The 20,429-nt window shown below is 33.5% G+C and overlaps 1 protein-coding gene across 1 annotated transcript in view; it reads right to left on the bottom strand.

Annotated features, from left to right (window-relative positions):
- The window catches only part of LOC115447773 (gonadotropin-releasing hormone receptor), a 36,764-nt gene that overhangs the window by 4,470 nt on the left and 11,865 nt on the right, over window positions 1–20,429 (bottom strand). The window contains exons 3-4 of the mRNA XM_037436581.1: window positions 8,345–8,544; window positions 796–920 (exon numbers count right to left, since the gene is read on the bottom strand). Of these exons, the coding sequence (XP_037292478.1) occupies window positions 796–920; window positions 8,345–8,544 (325 nt within the window). The remainder of the gene's footprint in view (window positions 1–795; window positions 921–8,344; window positions 8,545–20,429) is intronic.

The raw sequence follows: 20,429 nt of genomic DNA, 5'->3' as shown, positions 1-20,429 counted from the left end.
TAACAGCAATTTTATGGACACTGGTAACCGAAATTCCCCTTTATGGACATCCTTTAAACGCCTATAAAACGAAGGATATTCCGGTTTCGGTTATCCAATTTTCTTAAAAATTCCCAGTTTTCGTATAATTTCAGTGGCATTTAAAGGAATCCCAGTGTTCTATATTTTTATATTCCAATGATATCAATGAATTAAAATATGGATAATAAACACAATAAGGGCATGTTTCATAATCATCATAAGTTCAATGAATTTTTATTTGATAGTTATCGTATTAAACAAGTTATGTAGATACCTACTCATTTAGATTTTTTTTTGGAAGCATAACGAAATTATGAATTCTCTGTCACAATGATAATTTTAAAAGTACATTAAGTTTCATTTTAATGTCCGTAATAAATGATGCTAATGTTTGTTTATAAAATCTTAGTAAAAGACGAGTATCATGCTGTTTATTATAATCACTTCTATATATTAAAGGTTCCTATCTTCATCTCGCACTTCTTCGTCACACTTAATCATTGGTTCAAGTAAATATTACTTTGTATTAGTACTAAAATTTGGTTCTGCTATTTCACAAGTTCTGAGTAAATGCTATTCGTCAAATATATAAGCAAACCAAATAGAAAAGCCACACTCTAACCTATGCTTCGAAAAAAATGATACTCAATTAGTACTATCTATATTACCTGTTTAATACGAAAACTGACAAATAAAATTTGAATCTTGTGAAACAGGACCTGAGAATAAAAAAATATACGGTGGAAATTTTTATTATTTTGAACTGATATTTACCTGTCGCTATGTCTGTGAGATCGTTTCTTTTTTGGCCACAAATGGAACGCCCCGTATATCACAGGGTTGACTAGACTGTTTGACATGCCGAAGAAGAATATCCCGGAGAGAAGTTCTTCACTTTGCTGAAAAGAAAGTTATTTGTTAATGAGTTTAATAGCATTTTCTGCTGTTGAAGTAATGTATATATATTCAAATTTGAAGTTGTTATCGATTTATATTTTATATTAGTGTTTTTTCAGTAAGTATAAAAAGGTAAGAGTAGAAATAAATATATCATAAAAAGTATTCGGAAACCTAAATACATATTGTTACGCAAACAAAGTCGCCTTATACCCAGAGGAATAGACAGTTTGCGCGGCAAATTTTCGCTTTTTGTGTAGCTATCGCTATGCGAGCCTATCGCCTACGGTCAGAAATTCCAATTTTCAGCGGTTCCCAAGTGTTTTATCAAATCTAAAAATCAAACAACTTAAACTTAAAATGGAATACATTTTATTTAATTTGACATTACATTAATAAAATGGAATATATTAAAGATACAAACGCAGCTTAGTTTGACAGCCACTAGCAAATAATGTATGCGAACTAAGCCTGTATTTGTAATGAATAAATAAATACAATAAAATAAATGTTTATAAAAAATGGGAAAACTTTTATTAAAATGAAAAGAAACGTAAATTTTAATACTTTTACAGACACCTTTTTTAACATGGGGAAATCTGTTTGTGGATTTCTGCTGGACTGGCGGGTATAAACCGTCCTACCGACTAAAACCCCGCCATTCCAATCTCTTTCTCTAATATCGTTGGTCGCGGGGTGCGCAAGCGCGTACAACCGTAACCCTCGTAGGAGTCGACTCTTGTACAGAACCTCTCCACCATCCAAGGAATGAGACCTTGGTACGTTTATAGAGACGTAATTAAGATAATGAATTTTTATATTTACGTGAATGTTAGACATCGAAATAAAAGTTTTTTACGGATTTCATCACAATTTTTTATATTATATTTTTCTCCTGACGTTTCGAAGACTTTGCAGCTTCCGTGTCTTCGTCCTCCCCGTGACCACGTAAAGAATCGAGATAAAATCCGTAAAATATTTTATTTCAATCTATATATATAAAAATGAATTGCTGTTCGTTAGTCTCGCTAAAACTCGAGAACGGCTGAACGGATTTATCTTATCTTGGTCTTGAATTATTCGTGGAGGTCTAGGGAAGGTTTAAAAGGTGAGAAAAATTCGAATAATTGCCGGGAAAATCCTGAAAACAGCATTTTTCTATTTCCCATACAAACGTTTTCTAACTAATACGTAGAGTCAATTTGAGCTTTATTGCTATTGTATAAAGTTCACTGTTGTCTAAGCAATGTAGGTGTGTTCCTAACATCAAAGCAGTGTGCGTTGGAGCACAGAATATAATAATGTAATGTCGCGTTCTGAAACTCAACAAAAGTGATATCGCGGACCCGACTAAATTGAAGTCACAAAATTTAATATATCATTAGTTATTTAGTTGGCTTCACGATATTATTTCTTTTGTTTTACTTTAAAATGCATGTTTTCGTTATGGACAATTTTTGAGCTACTTTTGCATATCTATACTTATAATAAATCTGTAGAGTGGTCAATTCTGTACATGAAATATATTTCCAAAATAACTGGGGGTGATTAGGGATCGATACTGATGCCAAAAATGCAATTAGTAAATTTTTGTCTGTCTGTCTGTATAACCGTTATAGAAACAAAAACTACTCGACGGATTTTAACTTAACTTGGTACAATTATTTTTCATACTCCTGAGCTGGTTATAGTATACTTTTCATCACGCTACAATTAATAGGAGCATAGCAGTGATGGAAAATGTTGGGAAAACGGGAGAAGTTACTCCATTTTTTAAGCTTCCGTCATTTCGTGTGCAACCTTAATGGTTAAAAGTTCCTTAAATTTCACCAGGATCCCATCATCAGACCCTCACCGGACAATCGGACCACCTGCATACCACCATAAATTAAAAAAACATCCCGACAAATTGAGCACCTTCTCCATTTTGAAACCCGAAATCCACGCGGGCGAAGCTGCGGGCGGAAGCTAGTAGGTTAATAAATTTACATTTTGACCCGAGGCACCATAACAAAGACGTTTTATAGCCTGGATAAAAAAGATTGAGAACGACTGTCCTAGAATATTAATACATGTAGTATTATAACATACCTGAAAGGCAATGTATACGATACATTAATTTAGTTTCGTTTATTTGTTCATTTCCAAATTATTTAGTCTACTTCGTTATAAACTCTGTATTAAAGAGTATTAGCTTTAAACTATATAAACTCGGCGACGGAACATATATCATACCTAATATTTGGTTAAGCATACATTCTCAAGATATTACTAGATATTATTATGCTTGCGACTTCAGTCTTGCAGAACGAAATTTAGACATAATATGGCATGTTATAGCGGGAAACTATTTACAATCAATGCAGATTACTATAGATTATTACGTTTAAACAATTATATTCATATTGATTTCTTACGACTACGTAAATGTTAGACGTTGAAATAAAAGTATTTTACGGATTGGATCACGATCATTATATTTTATTTTTTCTTGACGTTTCGAAGACTTTGCAGTCCGCCCCATGACCACGAAGGCTGCAAAGTCTTCGAAACCTCGGGAGAAAACTATTATATAAAAAATCGCGAAAAAAATTGCAAAATAGTTTTATTACAATATTAGTTTGATAATAAAGGTTCACAAATATTATTTTCGTAAAAAAAAGCTTAAACCTTGCTATGGCATCAATAAAAGCACGCGATCATATTATTCTTCACTGCACGTAATGAAAGAACCAGGTAAGGATAATATTCTGATGTAACATAGTTTAACATATTCAAATATCTTGTCTGTATTTCCAGATTCATTATTCATGACATGCTTGGCTCACCTCCTTACCTATATTACGTGCAAGCGAGACCATTTTTTACCTTCTCGACTTGATGCAAGTGATTGATGTACTACTAACTATATTGGTACAATTTGCTAGTAACATTCCTAAGTATTATATTTCTATAATACTTAATGATATTATAGTCTAATTATATGTTAAAAAACGTTACGAAATTATTCTTAAAACAAAGTCCTCCGATCGCGTCTGTCTGTGTAAACGCGATAAACTCAAAAACCTGAAAGGAATTTCGATGAAGTATGGCATGGAGATAGTTTGAGACCCTGGTAAGGACAACGGTAATTTTTTATTCCGGGAAAATATATAGCTGCATTTTTATCCCGGCAAAACTCTGATGCGGGAGCAAAAGCTAGTATAAAATAAAAACAAACCCTTGAACAAGACACGTGGAATTTATTGGCATAGAATAAATTCCCTCATCGTGATTCACATCACACAGGCCTATATAATCGGTCTGGATTCTGTTTTTGATAAAACTTTCTCGTTGAGAAGGAATCAATATCCGCGGAAGCCACATATGCAGTTCATTTGTTAGCCAATTTGAGACTTCTGCATAGTTAAAGTTTATTTTCCCCATTACATCATGGGACGAAACATGTATTACGAATAGAGAGTGCGCACACTTCTGTCTATTCCTTCGAGGATAAAGGCGTGATGTGTGTTTATTTTGTTATGAAGATGTTTTTTGACGTCCGCTAAAGTATAAGTATTGAATATTGTTTTGGAACAGTGAACTTAGGAATCCCAATAAATCACGCTATAAACGAAAATGAAATATCAATACAGAACTTAGTAAACTAAATGATAACACTGAATGACTGATTTGGAGCAATGTAGCAGTTCTAATATCTTCGAAAAGCAAAAGTATGTTATACGTGTGAAATGTGAAAATTGTAGAAACTTCTTTAGATAATGGATGAGTCTTAATGTGGTTTTGATGTAGGGAAGACTTCAAGTCAAATGGCTGTTCTTCATGTAGTATATAAGTATTTTAAGATTAATCAGTATCTAGTAAAATCATACGATGACATTCGACAACATACACTCGCTTCATTGTTTTTTTTATTTTTTGATGCATCAGTTTTATTTTCTTCTTATAAATATTTTCTATTTTGTTAATTTTTTATAGCTTTTATTTTTATTTTTGCCTCGATTGCGTGAATAGAAACCTACGCAACTGAGGCAGTATAATAAGCTATTTTTAAAAGAACAATAATACTACGCTCGTTAGACAACTTACGTGTCTCCAATTTGAATCCTGGATCAGGCAAAGTCATATAAAGTTTTTCTGCTCAGTATCATTCTCTATCCCGCACGTTATTTTGACAGTGCGTAACAAGCACGTAACACAACGCATCATGTTTAGGACTATAGAAATTTGGCTTACAGAATACCATTCCACGCACATTTCTCGAAGATAACATGACACGGCCGCGTTACGCGTTTACACTATCATACAGAATAAGGGCCCTGTTCGGAGTTTGGAATTGTGCCCAGTGGCAATAGGCCCTCTCTCTCTATTACATGTGACTTAGCTGGCGAACTGTGGGTACCGGATGCGCCATGTAGTATCACGGTTACTTTGATAAATGACACTCTTATTTATATTTAATAAAATCAGCCATGGACACCAATGGTCCAATCATAAGGGGCCTCGAAGGGCACAGGAGAGGAGGGCTGCCTCTTTTTAAAACGTCAGCCGTCACACTTGACAGCTGTCACTTCTACTTGACAATTGCAGAACCACAGACTCAACAATGCTACATGTTACACCTCTGATCACCCCTGAAAAGGGAAACAGGCGTGATGCTTTGTAGGTATGTAAGTAAAACATTAGGCAACAATAATATTTCCTGGTGATAGGATATATTTATATGCGCCCGGATAGCGACCACTGTACACAAGGTTTTAAAACCCGCCATAGTGGCCCACGTAAGTGTGTCGCGTTCCGGGATCAGCCTGTGTGTATCCGATTCCAACAGGCCGGCATAATTGTGTCGACTGTTGTAGAGTAATCATCTCTGGTCAGTCAACATTCTATTAGACGCCTCTCCACTTACCATCAGGTGCAAGGGTTCACTATTCCGTGGCCATATAAAAAATCCTGTTTACCGTTTTTTCTATTTTATACAGCTTAACTCTATAACATTATATTTTATCTCGGCCTCACAAGCGCGTCGTTGGGACGTCCTATGCTTAATAAACTGTAACAGTTTATGGCCTGTCGTAGTGTTTCGTTTCCTGCGGAGCTAGATATTTCCTCATCTCATTATTCAGTTCTTAAAATACTTTCATCACAATTATTTTTTTTAGAGAGCTCTCTTTCATTTCTAATATAAGATGAAAATTAAAGTAATCCAACTTCATTATGCTTTTTTGTATTTAAATAAACCGTGTGTTTTCCTTTATTAACTACGTATACTCGTTTATTTAAGTTCATCATTCCTCAACGTGATGAAATACTCGTCTTCAAGATGCGAGAAATGTCGGATATAAATTATCTAAACGTACGCATAAAAGTAAGTAAAAATTATTCAGTATTACAAAATTTCTGTGAAAAATGTACTGTATTTATTAACGAATTTTGTATTGAAGCCATCTAGATAGGAGGCGCATATTAAATCTTATGACCGTAGATGGAACTTTGATTAGGTTGTTACCATTAACGATATACAGAAAGGTAATTTTTCAGAAAAACTTTATATAATTAATGTTAATATGTTTTATACAAATGCATATGCATGTCTATGTGACTGTTTATATTTGCAGTAAGAAGTATGGGAATTGAATTTAAAATGAACAAAGAGAAAACAGGAATATTGAACTAAAAATTATTCTAGGAATACCTTTATCTGTTATTAATTATTTATTTATACATATTTTACTTATGGTGAGGTACATATATACACTACCTTACACTCATGCCTTTTATCCCCAAAGAGGTAGACAGAGACGCACCTGGTGCGCCCACTTTACGCCGTGTATATTACGTCCCATGGCGTGATAACGGGCAAGCCTATCGGCATATCGGGCACAAATTCCCGACTTCACGTTGATATTGAACAGAAAAACATCACTTTACCCGACCCGGGAATTCAGAAGCTATATCGAACCGGGCACGAAATACAACTACGCCACCGAGACAGTCCGTCTGTTTAATTATAATCGCAAAGCAAGATCATATTTTTTATTACTTTGAATGACGAGACGAGCTTGCCGTTCACCTGATGGTAAGCGATACGACCGCCCATACACAGTAGAAACACCATCCAACACCTTGAATTACAAAGTATTGCTTGGTATTCCACTGCACTCGCCATCTCATTATGTCCAGTAGTTACACTGGCTATAATGTCTTTCAAACCGGAACACAATAGTAACTACACACTGCTGCTTGGCGGCAGAAATAGACATTGCGGTGGTACTTACCTACCTAGGCGGACTCTCACATACGAGAAATCTACTACCAGATAAATTATACTGCTTGTTTCTGTATGTAAATCACGATTGTAGCCGGTGAGTTATAATATTTTTACTTTATGTATATCAATTTATATGAAGACAACTAATAGGTGCAAAGTAACTTAACTGTACTTGTATCATTTAACACGTAATTTTAGATGTGTTAGATGTAAAAAAAATGTACAACTTAGAAGTATTTGAATAATTACTTCAAAATTATAATATTTACCAAAATTATTTGAATTTACAGTGAAAGAGAATATTTTTATCTATAAAGAAGGTACTAAAGATTAACCTAGCCCACTTAGATCGCAAACTAGATTTTTTAAAATTTTGCATACGTATACATTTTTATGGTGTTATTTTACGGTTATTAAGTTAATTGATGGCAAGGTAGTTAAATTATTATATAAATTCTTTCCTGGTCAAAAAATTGTGTAATAGTTTTGTTTATTTTTTTTCCTTTGCCATTAATATTTTTTAATGTTAATAGTTAACACATCGTATGTTTTATCGTTATAAAAAAATAATAATTCTATTCACTAGATAGTAATAAATGTTATAGAAATAAAGTTTAATAAAAATCTCTTTTAATTATTTAAAAAACCCTCCAAATGCAATAAATCCTTCGAAGCCATTTTAATTAAGATTTACGAAAGGATTTCGATTTACATATCCTCGAGGACATCTCAAGTACTCCAAGCTAAAGCTATGAAATAGTCGTTAAATATGAAGATGTTGGGAAGTTTTAATTGGTTTCATTTAGCCCGTCTTGCTAGACGGACAACGGCTTCGGACAATTAATTTGTACAAAACAAAGCCGTAGCGAATTTAATGTTTCGTACAACAAATTACTAGGTATGCTTTGTGGTATTCCAATGAATTTTGTCGGTTAGACATTAAATATAATGTTTATTGAAGTTGTAAGTTTCTAAGTTTTGGCTGTAATTGGAAAGAACAAAGGCTTCATAATACTCATCAAAATGTACATTGTAGTTGTACAAAGCTGCATAAAACTTATAGTTACATAGATTATAGTGTCCTAATATTACTACCTTTATAAAGACCGAGAAAAAACAACCTTATAAATTATTAGTTAAGAGCTAAATACTTACATCTTTATCGGGGTTGAGGAATGTGAAAATAATCATCATGACATAATAAGGCGCCCACCACACCAAAAACGCTGCGACGATTACCACAGACATTCTCAGAGACTTCATTTTTGCCCTGTCTATGAGACGTCTTCTATTCATATCAGGCGTGAAATATTTTTCTTGTCGTCTTACTTCGGGCTTGAATACTTTTTCGCTACCTGAAAAGAAATATTCTTTCATTATATCTATGAAAAGAGGGATAAAAGAAACATTTGGAATAAGTAATTATTGAGAAAACAAAGATTCATTTCGAATTCGATAGACGTGGAATATTGTAGTTTTTCTCACGAATATAGTTTTTAATTAGACTTATATTCTTTTAGTGTTTATTGTAATAATACAAGTAGGCTATACTAAGAGACAAAATAATTAAAGATCAACGTTAAGGTTATAGCTTAAGGTCCATTTTTCATACATTTTGTTTCACCTTTAATCTGGGTAACTAAACAAGTATTGACAAGTAAAGAAGTTAGTTACCCAGATTAAAGGTGAAACAAAATGTATGAAAAGCTATAACCTTAATATGTTGTTAAGCGATAAACAACTCGAGGGGAATTCTATGTATATAAAATGTATATGTATATATTATCAATTTTGTGGAACTTGTGGCGATCTGAAAATAAAATAACATAAACGGAGTCATAAAAAAGCCTAGTCAAATATTAATTTCCATGTGAATTATTATTACCGTATAAGGCATTTAGATTCTGTTAATTAATACTACTGTCTACATGCAAAACAGTTGCTACGAGAAACTGACGTGCAAATGTTTCGAGTGCACATCGTTTCAGAGCAATTGTATCGCGTACGAAATCAACTACAACATCAGGCAAAAGTATTTATTTCTATCATGTTTTATTGGGCTATGATACAAATTGTTTAAGTAACAAGTTTTGCCCGCCTAAAATACCTTTCTTCGAAAGGAAAATCCGATTGTGAAGTTTTCAGGAATTTTCGAGATCGAAACTATCCTTCATGGTAACCGGGACATGATCTATGTGCCATATTCGCCGAATTCCACCGAACAATTTCGGCGTTTATGAATTTGACCAACTTTTGCACGTACGTACAACCTTTTGCTCGTAGTTTAGCTTGTGTGGGTTTCAATTTGCAATACATATTTTAAAAATATTTCTTAGAATTAAAGGTAATTTCATACCAAATATCAAAATCTATTTTATTAGAAATGAAATCGTGATAGAATGAATTAGTTTCGCATTTCTATTAGGGTGATTATTACTCTTTATTTTGAGAGTTTTTTTTTTTCATTTTTATGTATATCTGTGAAAACATCAATCCATATAAAATATGAAAAAAATGAACTACCCCGTATGACGAGGCTCAAGACTCAAACCACCGGTGGTTGGGACTTCAAAGTGAGGCATCTCCTCACAATGCGTATCATGTCCAGCAATACTGTATGGCTCAAAGGACGCTATTTGAGGGCTCCTGGAGATGTTAGTTGATTCTTTAGCATCAACCAATGGACCATAATTATTTAATATTAGCTCATACAAAATAAGGGACACTTGGTTGTCTAGTATTCAAACAATGTTAAAGCCTCAGCTATAAACATAATTGAAATAAATCTATTTAATCTGGCTACAGAGACAAACGCGCTCAATTTATCTAAATAAGCTGTTAAAGCTCAGCTTATAGCACGTTGCAGTAACAATTAAAAGCAACTCTGCATATACGGCACTTGAATCAATTAAATTCAGATTAAAGAACGAAGATGGCCTTATGCTTTAAATTTATTGGTCCTGACGGTAAAAGAGGGGTGTTATAAGTCTAATGTTTGCATCTGTAATCTGTGTGGCTGTGGCACCGTAGCCACTAAATGAATAGACCGATTTTGATACAGTTTTTCTTTGTTCGAAAGCTGATCTGATGAACATCTATTCATGCGTTTGAACTTCATCAGTTTATTTTATAGTTTAGGGATAAGAAATACGGTGTACTGTTACTTGGTATTTTTAAGCTTTAACATTTTACATATTTCCAAAATTTTATAAATCAAAATAAGTTTACCAGAGCAGTGCTGCGACTAAAAGTTAGATATGATAAACTTAATTATTTTATAGGCTCTGGTGACAAAATATATGTCATGTCCTTTCTTCCTAGTAGTAAACATAGTTTACGTAACAAAGTAACAAGGAAGGCCACAATGTATCTTTCCAAAGTTAATTCAAGATATCATTTATCAATTATTGTCTGGTAAGAAACTTTTCGATTTCAGTTTTCCCAGGTCTTTCTGTCTTATTTTATTGGAAAGCTCGCTTATGATTTATTATCACTGCTCAATTTATATCAGTTAAGTTTGAAAGATACATTAATATAGTCTGGAATCTGGAATTTATGCATATGGCTATAAGTTTATTCTCTATCACATCATGGGTTGGAACATACAGACGAAACAGGGTCCCTGGTTGTAAGTTTGCCTACCCTTAGGCGTGATGGGCGTATGTGTTTAATTCTTTAATCGCTATTAAGTATTTCAGACAAAAATACAAAATGAGAAAACTTTACTACAAAATTATTTAACTCTGGATTTTCGAAGACTGTATTTCACAAATAACGTTTAAATAAGATTAAAATAGTTTGTTTATGTCAAAAGTTTATATTAAAATGTCGCGTCATAACTTGTATTTCGTTTGTGAGCTTAACGCTTTGAATCTACACATTATATATTTATTGTTGTTTTAAAAAACGGGTAGAAAAATTCTAAACCGGATATGCACCAAATAAAATACATACAATTTTTGGCAATCATTATATGTTTTACAGACAAATTATTTATCATAAAAATAGAAGCAGGCTAGTTTTCATTACTACCATTAATTTATTTGAATTAAATCTTGACAGGGGAATTTTCTTCGGCTTGACACTGAGCCACGTTTTCGGCTGGCTGACAAACATAAATTATCAAAACTTGGAACTCTTGCATAAAATACCTTTTAAAAACTGTTATAAAAATTACTTTCTGTCTGTTCCTTCTTTTGTAAATATATAAATCACCAAAAATCTATATGTTCGTCGAGTCCATACTCGAAACCGTAAATTTAACTACAAGAATAGTTTACTTCCATATAAAGCATGTAAAGCCGTTGGTCTTGCTTTCTGGTCATGTCGGATTGACGTCTCACCGGACTATAAGAGAGAAGGAACAAAGATTGCACCTGTATATTGCACATACACTTATGCACTATAATTTCTCAGGCGTACCTGGCTGATCTCCGTTGAGATTGGCCGCCGTGGTCGAAATCAGGCTAGGAGGGATTCATTAATTCATTACTTCCATAATAAGCACGAGATAATAAAGCAGTACCCTATTCAAAATTATAATATTTTTATTCAGGTTTAATGAAAATGAAAAATGAAAAATATTTATTTCGTTCAACATATAGTAAACACATGAGGAAAAGATTGGGGCCTCCTAGTAGGCATAAAAAATGCCTGTGTCAGGAGATCCCGCTCTCACATATCTGCGATATACATTAATAATTATGTTGACTGAAAAGTGCACTCCTACAATAATATTATTCAAAGTTATATGTGTGTATGAATGTGTATGTGTGTGTATGTGTATGTGTGTGTATGAGAGTGGGCGTGTGTGTGTGCCTGTGTTTATATATCTATATATATATACATATAATACTTTAGAAAATAGGGCAAAACAACCCAAACAAACCTAAAGTTCCAGACTTCGGTCCAACCAAATGCAACTTTCATATTCATGGTTATACAGCATATTTGGAGATAAGTGATTCGGCTTCATCATGTGTCATAGCTTTTAACCAATTTGTTAATGTTTTTTTACATTTAGAAAGTTCAAGGGGATATATATTTAAAATCTTGTTTATTTCATTATACAAACGTGCTGAAAGATTAATAAATTGACGGCTAGCAAATACAGTCCTACATACAGGTTGGGGCAAATTTAATACCTTATATAAAGATATTACTTGTTTTTGTCTGCGGTTGCACCCACATGGTTTTTTTCCGGGATGAAAAGTAGCCCGTAGCATTCACGAGTAAATGTACAAACACAAACAAAACACAAACACACATCACGCATTTATCCCCGAAGGGGTATGCAGAGGCGCCACAAGAGCACCCACTTTTCGCCAAGTGTGTTCCGTCCCATAATGTGATAGGGGGCAAGCCTAGCGCCATATCGGGCACAAATTCCAGACTCCGGGCTGATACTGAGCAGAAAAACCCAAATATCCCTTTGCCCGACCCAGGATTCGAACCCAGTACCTCAGAGCGCTGCCGTACCGTCAACCGTGCATGCAGTAGAACTACGCCACCGAGGCAGTCAGGAGTAATGTAGCTTCCTGTTATTATTTTTGTTCAAACTAACAAACAGACTCTTCAACTTTACATATTAGTATAAATTATGTGGCCCATTTATAGAAAAACTTAAAACGATATAATTTTGTTAATTAAATGTTATCTATATTTAAAACAGTAAGAATAGCGGATTTAACATATACTAAAAGCATTTGCATGACAAAATTCACAATCAAAAGTTAGCGGCTTTTACAAAATTTTCCAATTAACGGTAAACTTGTTTCAACACGAAAACCACACGCAAGTTCATCGGGATTGGTATTTGCGCCTTATAAAGCTATAAACTTGGTTCTTCACATATATCACTGGCGCGTTGCCAAATTCTTCGGATATAGAAAAAGTTTTCCTTAATTCCGTAATAAATTATAAGTATTATATTCTATAATTTATTCGCAAGTATTTTAAGTAGATCGCACGCATATTGGTAAGCGCTACAAATTCCTCATAAAACACTGTAATATCTACCACCTAAGCCCGTATTTGTTTTGTCTTAGTTTTTGTACCCAGCCGACTGTCTAACATTAATTATGTTCAAAGATCTAAGCCCGGGTAAATATAATGAGGCATTATCATAAAATATATGTGAATTTCTCAAAATAAATTTACGTAACAATATAGTTTTTATGAAATTTTATGTCTCATCTGTTGTTTTTGTTTGCCTTGATACATGCATTCTACATATTATTTGATAGTCGAGGATGGATTCAACTCATTGTTAATGAGACAGATTTTTTCAATAGTTATCACTCATATAATGTGTCGCTCGAGCAGGGAATCAAAGCCAATACAAATATATCCATAGTCTATATATGCAGTTATTACGGCGAAAAACGATGATATACATCTATCTTTCTTTCTTTCTCACATGGTAATTTTTAAACAGTTTTGTAAGTGGCATCTTAACGAAGACGTAAATATCGTCTTCTTTTTTCCTATCTCTCGAAGTTTTCTTTAAGTCTGGCACTGATGTGATCCTTTTATCATTATTGTACAATTGTATATAAATCAAATAAAATTAGTCTGGAACTTGTGCTAATTATGGCGATAGGCTCGTCCCTATCCCATCAAGAGAAGGAATATACATGGTAAAAGTGGATGCCTTAGTTGCGCTTCTGTTTCCCTCTTTGGGAATAAAAGGCGCGTGAGAGTTTGGAAATCTCTTAACGCCATATGACACACTTCCTCAATCTCCGACTTATATTGTAAAAAAAATGTTTCTATTGGCTTTATTATTTTCTCTATAAATAGTAACTAAAATTAATTTGGCATGTAAACCGATAAAATGTTATGAGTTATAAATCTTAAAAAAACGTAGGCAGTTATCAGTATCAGAAAAAAACGGTACCTACCTGTTCTAATATGTAACACAGTCAAAAATAAAGTATTTTCGCTAGTTTTAGCATCTGAATAAAATTTTAGAGAGATGGCAAGATAATAGCATTTTTACTCAAAGGCGACAGTTAGGATTCTAATTTTGTAATTCAGACGTTGTGCGTGTGTAATGTGATTTTGTAATTAGGAAGCCCGACTTTCCTAAACAATTCTTGTGTGTCACTTTGAACATGTTTTGTTTTAATTACAATGTTAATGTAGAAAATAACACAGAGCGCTGTTAAGTTTTAAACTAAATTAAAAAGTTTAATGCTGCAAGATTTAATTAATTATAAGATGTGTTCGAAATAATCGTGTTCAAATTAGACTTGAAATTAATATTCGAAATATTTGGTATTTATCCAAACTACCTACTTTTATCCTATTCCGCCGAATCCCAAATATCTAGATTCGGCCGAATATCGAATAGTTATTGTGGGCAGTTAATTGGTAAAATAAGTAGATTTATTTACTATATTACAATATACTTGTCTTGTAATTATGAAAGTAGAATATAATTAATGTTTGTATAATATGAATATAAAAAGTATCTCATAAAAGCTTGCGTATCAAAATTGTCGTATAATTAAAATTTGAAAGTGAAATATTATGACGCAAGAAAACATATTTTTCTGTATTTTAATGCGTATCTAGGTAACTCTTTTTGTGCGCGGCGTAGAGCGAAATAACCACATCGAGATAATTTACGTACTGGTATGAAATACTTTTCCTAATATTCGGCTACGTGGCCGACAAGCCCGTCGAATATTCAAAAATGTATTTTAATAATGTTAGAGGAATTCAAAACTTCCGTAATTCATAAACGTCATTTAACTTCCGATGGTGATAAAATAAAATGTATATTTTATGTATGTATTGGATCATGATTTGCTCAACATAATTACTTAATAAATAATAATCTTTGCTACTAAATGAAAAATAAAAATACAATAAGTAAACCACAATAACTATTTTTGGACGATATAAATCTTTATCAAATAGAAATACAATCGTTGAGTAACCGCACGAGATCAATAACAATGAGTGAAGTATCCATTTTGTTTGCCCATATCAAAAAGGAAGACAGCGTTTAACAGGCGATATTGCTCTCTTATTGATGAATCGCTTGGCTCTCAGGTAGGCATTTATTGGATCTTTTTTAAGGATATTTCAAGATATTTTGGTATTTGCGTACTTTTGTAGTTTAAGTCTATTTTTGGCAAATAGGTATTATAATAACTGAGGTACACTCAACATCTTTAAAAAACGCTCTAGAAAATAAAGAAATTAATCATAAAAAATCAAATCATTCACTGAAAACGAAATTTTAGACAATTATTGGTATTAAAGTAGAAGTTCCATTCTGGCCTATGATTTTACACATTTCGAAATTATCATAAACCTAGGTGTGTGCTCGCGGCTTCGTCTGCGTAAAGCCTGTTACGTTGCAAAAGTACCTAAAATACTATAGCGAGTCATCATGTCAGCTGTGGCCAGCGCCATTTTTTAGTAAATCTGAAATTCCATTACTTCCCATAGGAGCAAATTACAGAGATAAAAAGTAACCTGCGTGTTAATTCAGGACATAATGTACCCATGTCCCAAATTTCATCTGTTGCTGCGTTTATTTCTAACAAATATCCAAACATTTTCACAATATTTTGCATTTATAATATTATAAAATAGGAAATTACATACTATATGTTAAGAGAATATAGGAAGTAAGATAGTAAGAAGTAAGATAAGACTTTTTTATATCAAGCACACGTCGACCTAAATCTAAATGCCCTATAATCTCTCGCATTTGTATAGATGATTACAATCATATTAATATAACGAACGGGTCGTCTTGCCGCACCAGATCGAATAGAATCGAATCGCTTTAATTTGCCAGCAATTCGCCTGCTACGTAAAAACATTGCGCGGTGATTCGGCTCGACGAATATTAATATAAATCAATCTTCGTCAAGCCGAATCACCGCGTTAATAAAATAAATGCGATTTAACACTACGCACTTCGATACAACCCAAAACTACGCCGGGGATAAATAACGGACGCCCTGCTGACATATTTATACGAAAATAATGCAAGCAAGAGCATCATTCTTAAAAAATATTTCAATAAAATGTTACTTTGTCGACTACTCAACGCTTTGTTCATTCATATTCGCGTGACGTTTTTGCATTTTATGTTTTGTTGAGATGTCTGCTGTCTTTATTGTTGGTATCGTTATCTTGAAGTAAAGATTGTAAAGACGTAACAAAATAAGTGATATGTTAATATAGAAGGGGTTCATTGTACTGTCGCAATTATACCTTTTGTTTGTCGAAAAAATATTTCTAAGGTATATTATAACAATAAATATAGCATTTTTAGGTGTTTTGAATGACACTACGTATGGGTACTCTTTATAATTGTTTGTTAATGCACTTGGGTGAACTTATCGACCATTTAAAACTAGTAATGCTTCGGACTTCGTTGTAATGATATTTTGTATCTTATTTCTCAACACACTAAATGTATTATACACTTGCCCATTGCCCATATAACATATTTATTTTTATTTATTATTTATTTATTTATACATATATTATAACACCATAACAGTTGAAAGTAATGCGATGTTATACAGATTTAATTTTAACAATTTATTTCAATATATTTATGAGTCATTTCAGTGAATTCTGACAGGTTACATATAAATATATCCAAGTTCTGAGATATAGTGAAGCAATTGTATGGCCCGTGACAAGGGCGCAAACCTTAGAATATTTGTTCGCGGTGTTTGAAGGCGGAACAGTGGTAGGTGGCGCCGAGTGCTGACGCGGCCGCTCGGCACGCACAGCTGTAGCGCGGAGAGCACCTCCGGCAGGTGGACCCACCCGCGCCACACTTTAAATATTAATTTGACAAGCCCAACATCCGTCCTCACTTCCAGCTTGCAGTAACCAACTATACCTATCACAAACAGGCTGGGGTACATCAAAGGATAATAAGGGTACACACCATATTGCTTATTATATAGAAAGCGAGTGAATTTATTTTGTATTTTTTCCACCATGAGTGTATATTATTGCATATGGATTATTGCATTACACCTCTTTAATTAAAGTTGGAAATTATGGTTCTTCCCAAGGGAATGTACATACTAAAATTACTAAGGGCCATATAAAAAATCAATTTCACTTTTGAGTAAAATCTCAAGTCGACACTTGCTTTATTGAACTATTTAATACACTAAACAAGCTGTCCTTGAAGAGCTTGTTCCCAACTGAGTCGGCGCTCCGTCACATATTGTGATTTAAGATATCATCTGAGCTGATGTTAATATGGGTTTATTAAATAGGACTATTTTAAGATGCCGATATTAATTTAACAGCGTCTCATCTGGTATCGCACTTCAAAGCGAAACAGTTGCATCTATTAATACGGCCCTAAGATGTAAAGGTTTTAACTAAGTAAAGAAGTATGTAGCTTTAGCCCTCTGAACTACGAATCTATAAATTCTATAAATCCTTTTATATATAACTAGCTTTTGCCCGCGGCTCCGCTCGCGTTATAAAGTTTTTTAGGTTAAAGTTTTCCGTTATAAAAGTAGTAGTTTCCCGGGAGCCTATGTTCTTCCCAGGGTCACAAACTGTCTCCATACCAAATTTCATCTTAATATGTTGGGTAGATTTGAGTTTAACACGTTCAGGCAGATAGATGCAGCGGGGGACTTTGTTTTATAATATATTTTTTAGAACTTTTTAAGAGGAACAATCCCGTCATACATCATTGTTGCATAACTTTAACCATTTTGCGCAGCGCACACAACGGACGCTCTCAAAACTAATAAATTGTCCCCGTTTTTGCAACATGTTTCATTACTGCTCCGCTCCTATTGGTCATAGCGTGATGATATATAACTTAGAGCACTCCACAAACAAAGGGCTATTCAACACAAAAATATTTTTTCATTTCGAATCGGTAATTCCTGAGATTAGCCATTACTGCTCCGCTCCTATTGGGTATAGCGTGATGATATATAGCCTATAGCACTCCACGAATAAAGGGCTATCTAACGCAAAAATAATTTTTCAGTTCGAATCAGTAGTTCCTGAAATTAGCCATTACTGCTCCGCTCCTATTGGGTATAGCGTGATGATATATAGCCTATAGCACTCCACGAACAAAGGGCTATCCAACGCAAAAATATTTTTTCAATTTGGACCAGTAGTTCCTGAGATTAGCTTTTACTGCTCCGCTCCTATTGGGTATAGCGTGATGATATATATATCATCACGCTATACCCAATAGGAGTATAATAGGAGGCTATAGCCTATAGTGCTTTACGAACAAAGAGCTATCCAACGCAAAAAGTTTTTTTTCAGTTTGGACCGGTAGTTCCTGAGATTAGCCATTACTGCTCCGCTCCTAATGGGTATAGCGTGATGATATATAGCCTATAGCACTCTACGAACAAAGGGCTATCCAACGCAAAAATAATTTTTCAGTTTGGACCGGTAGTTCCTGAGATTAGCCATTACTGCTCCGCTCCTATTCGGTATAGCATGATGATATATAGCCTATAGCACTCCACGAACAAAGAGCTATCCAACGCAAAAATAATTTTTCAGTTTGGACCGGTAGTTCCTGAGATTAGAGCGTTAAAACAAACAAACAAACTCTTCAGCTTTATATAATAGTATAGATTACACAAGTCGACAAAAAAAAAAATTTTTTTGTGTCCCTGTTCTAATGCTTGAATTCTGATTCCAAACATCGAAAAACACTCGGATATCCATTTTTAACTCTTAAAGTTTGCTTTTGTCTGATTTATGTTGATAAGTACGTTTTGAAGATTTTAATTGATTCTTATGAGCAATAGGCGGTAGCATTTTGATCATTTTAATTGCAAATTGTGAACTATGTCTGAACGGCAGTAGTGAGTGTTTACTAGTTAATTACTATTTAAAAAAAAGTATATTTGAGTTGTAACAACCGACTTTTATGTCGTACTTGGTTAGAAAATGGCACCAAGTAAGTGTAAATAGGATGTTGATTAATTCTGTATGAATTTATTAAAGTAAGAAGTAAAAAAATAGCTTTGGCAACGATTTTGAAGCATTGCGAAGTTTATTATAACCTCAAAATACGGAATCAAGATAAGAAATGGGTGCGTCACGGTGCTTGTGTTAATTTCAAATTGGAAAATATAATGTAAAAGTGAAACCAATAGTAGAGCCTAAATAAATATTGATGCTACCGTTACATATCAAGTTAGGGCTAATGAAGCAATTTGTGTAAGCTCTAGATCATAATTCTGAAGCTATTGAATATTTAAAGAGATTTTTTCCCAAATTATCTGAAGCTAAAGTTAAAACTGGTATTTTCGTTGGACCACAAATAAAACAAATAATGAGCAGCGATGATTTCACAAAATTCCTTATTGCTCATGAAAAATAATCCTGGAAGCGTCAGAAAGCAGTAGTCAATTGTTTTTTGGAAATCACAGAGTCGACAATTATGAAGAGTTAATTGAAACTATGCTTCAAAGTTTTAAATTGATAGGCTGCAGAATGTCCCATAAACTCCATATGCTACATGCTCACCTGGACAAATTTAAAGATAATATGGGTGCCTATTTAGAGGAGCAGGGAGAACGTTTTTACCAAGATGTGATGGACTTTGAACGACATTACCAAGGGCAGTAGAACGAGAGTATGGTGGGAGATTACATTTAGGGATTAATACGCACACAAACATAAAAGATCCATTAAAAAAAAACATTTTTGAACATAATTTTTTGTTATTTTCTATTTGTTGGCTATTATTAGTCATAATTCTTGTATAAAAAAGATTTTGATGTTCAAGAAAAACTTTTTCTATCGTAATTTTAAATAAAATTACAGAGAAAGTATAAAAATTTGTATGTGTTTTTTGAAACTTAGTAAAATTGCTCTAGTTTCTACAAAAGCAAACTTTGATTGGAACAGTTATTTTTTTATTTATTTGTAACATAGGAGAAACCAAAATTTCACATTCAGGAGCCAGACTCAAAAATCGTGTTGACCGGTGTTATTTCTTATATTTACGCAAATGTTAGACATTCAAATAAAACTGTTTTACGGATTTTATCGCGGTTTTTATATTATATTTTTCTCTTGACGATTCGAAGATTTCATCCTTCATGGTTACGCGGCGGACTGAGGTGTTGGTCATCCGAAAAGTGAAAGTTACAATATCTACCTGCATTTTACAACTATACAACTTTATAAATTTTAGCTGTTGGTGGTCCGATCTATGCAGAATGAGCTCACAGTGTCTTGAAGT

Source organism: Manduca sexta, chromosome 8, assembly GCF_014839805.1.
Source record: "Manduca sexta isolate Smith_Timp_Sample1 chromosome 8, JHU_Msex_v1.0, whole genome shotgun sequence".
Classification (NCBI taxonomy): Eukaryota; Metazoa; Arthropoda; class Insecta; order Lepidoptera; family Sphingidae; genus Manduca; species Manduca sexta.
The sequence above is the reverse complement of the archived record's forward strand: the minus strand, read 5'-3'. Positions and strand labels throughout refer to the sequence as shown.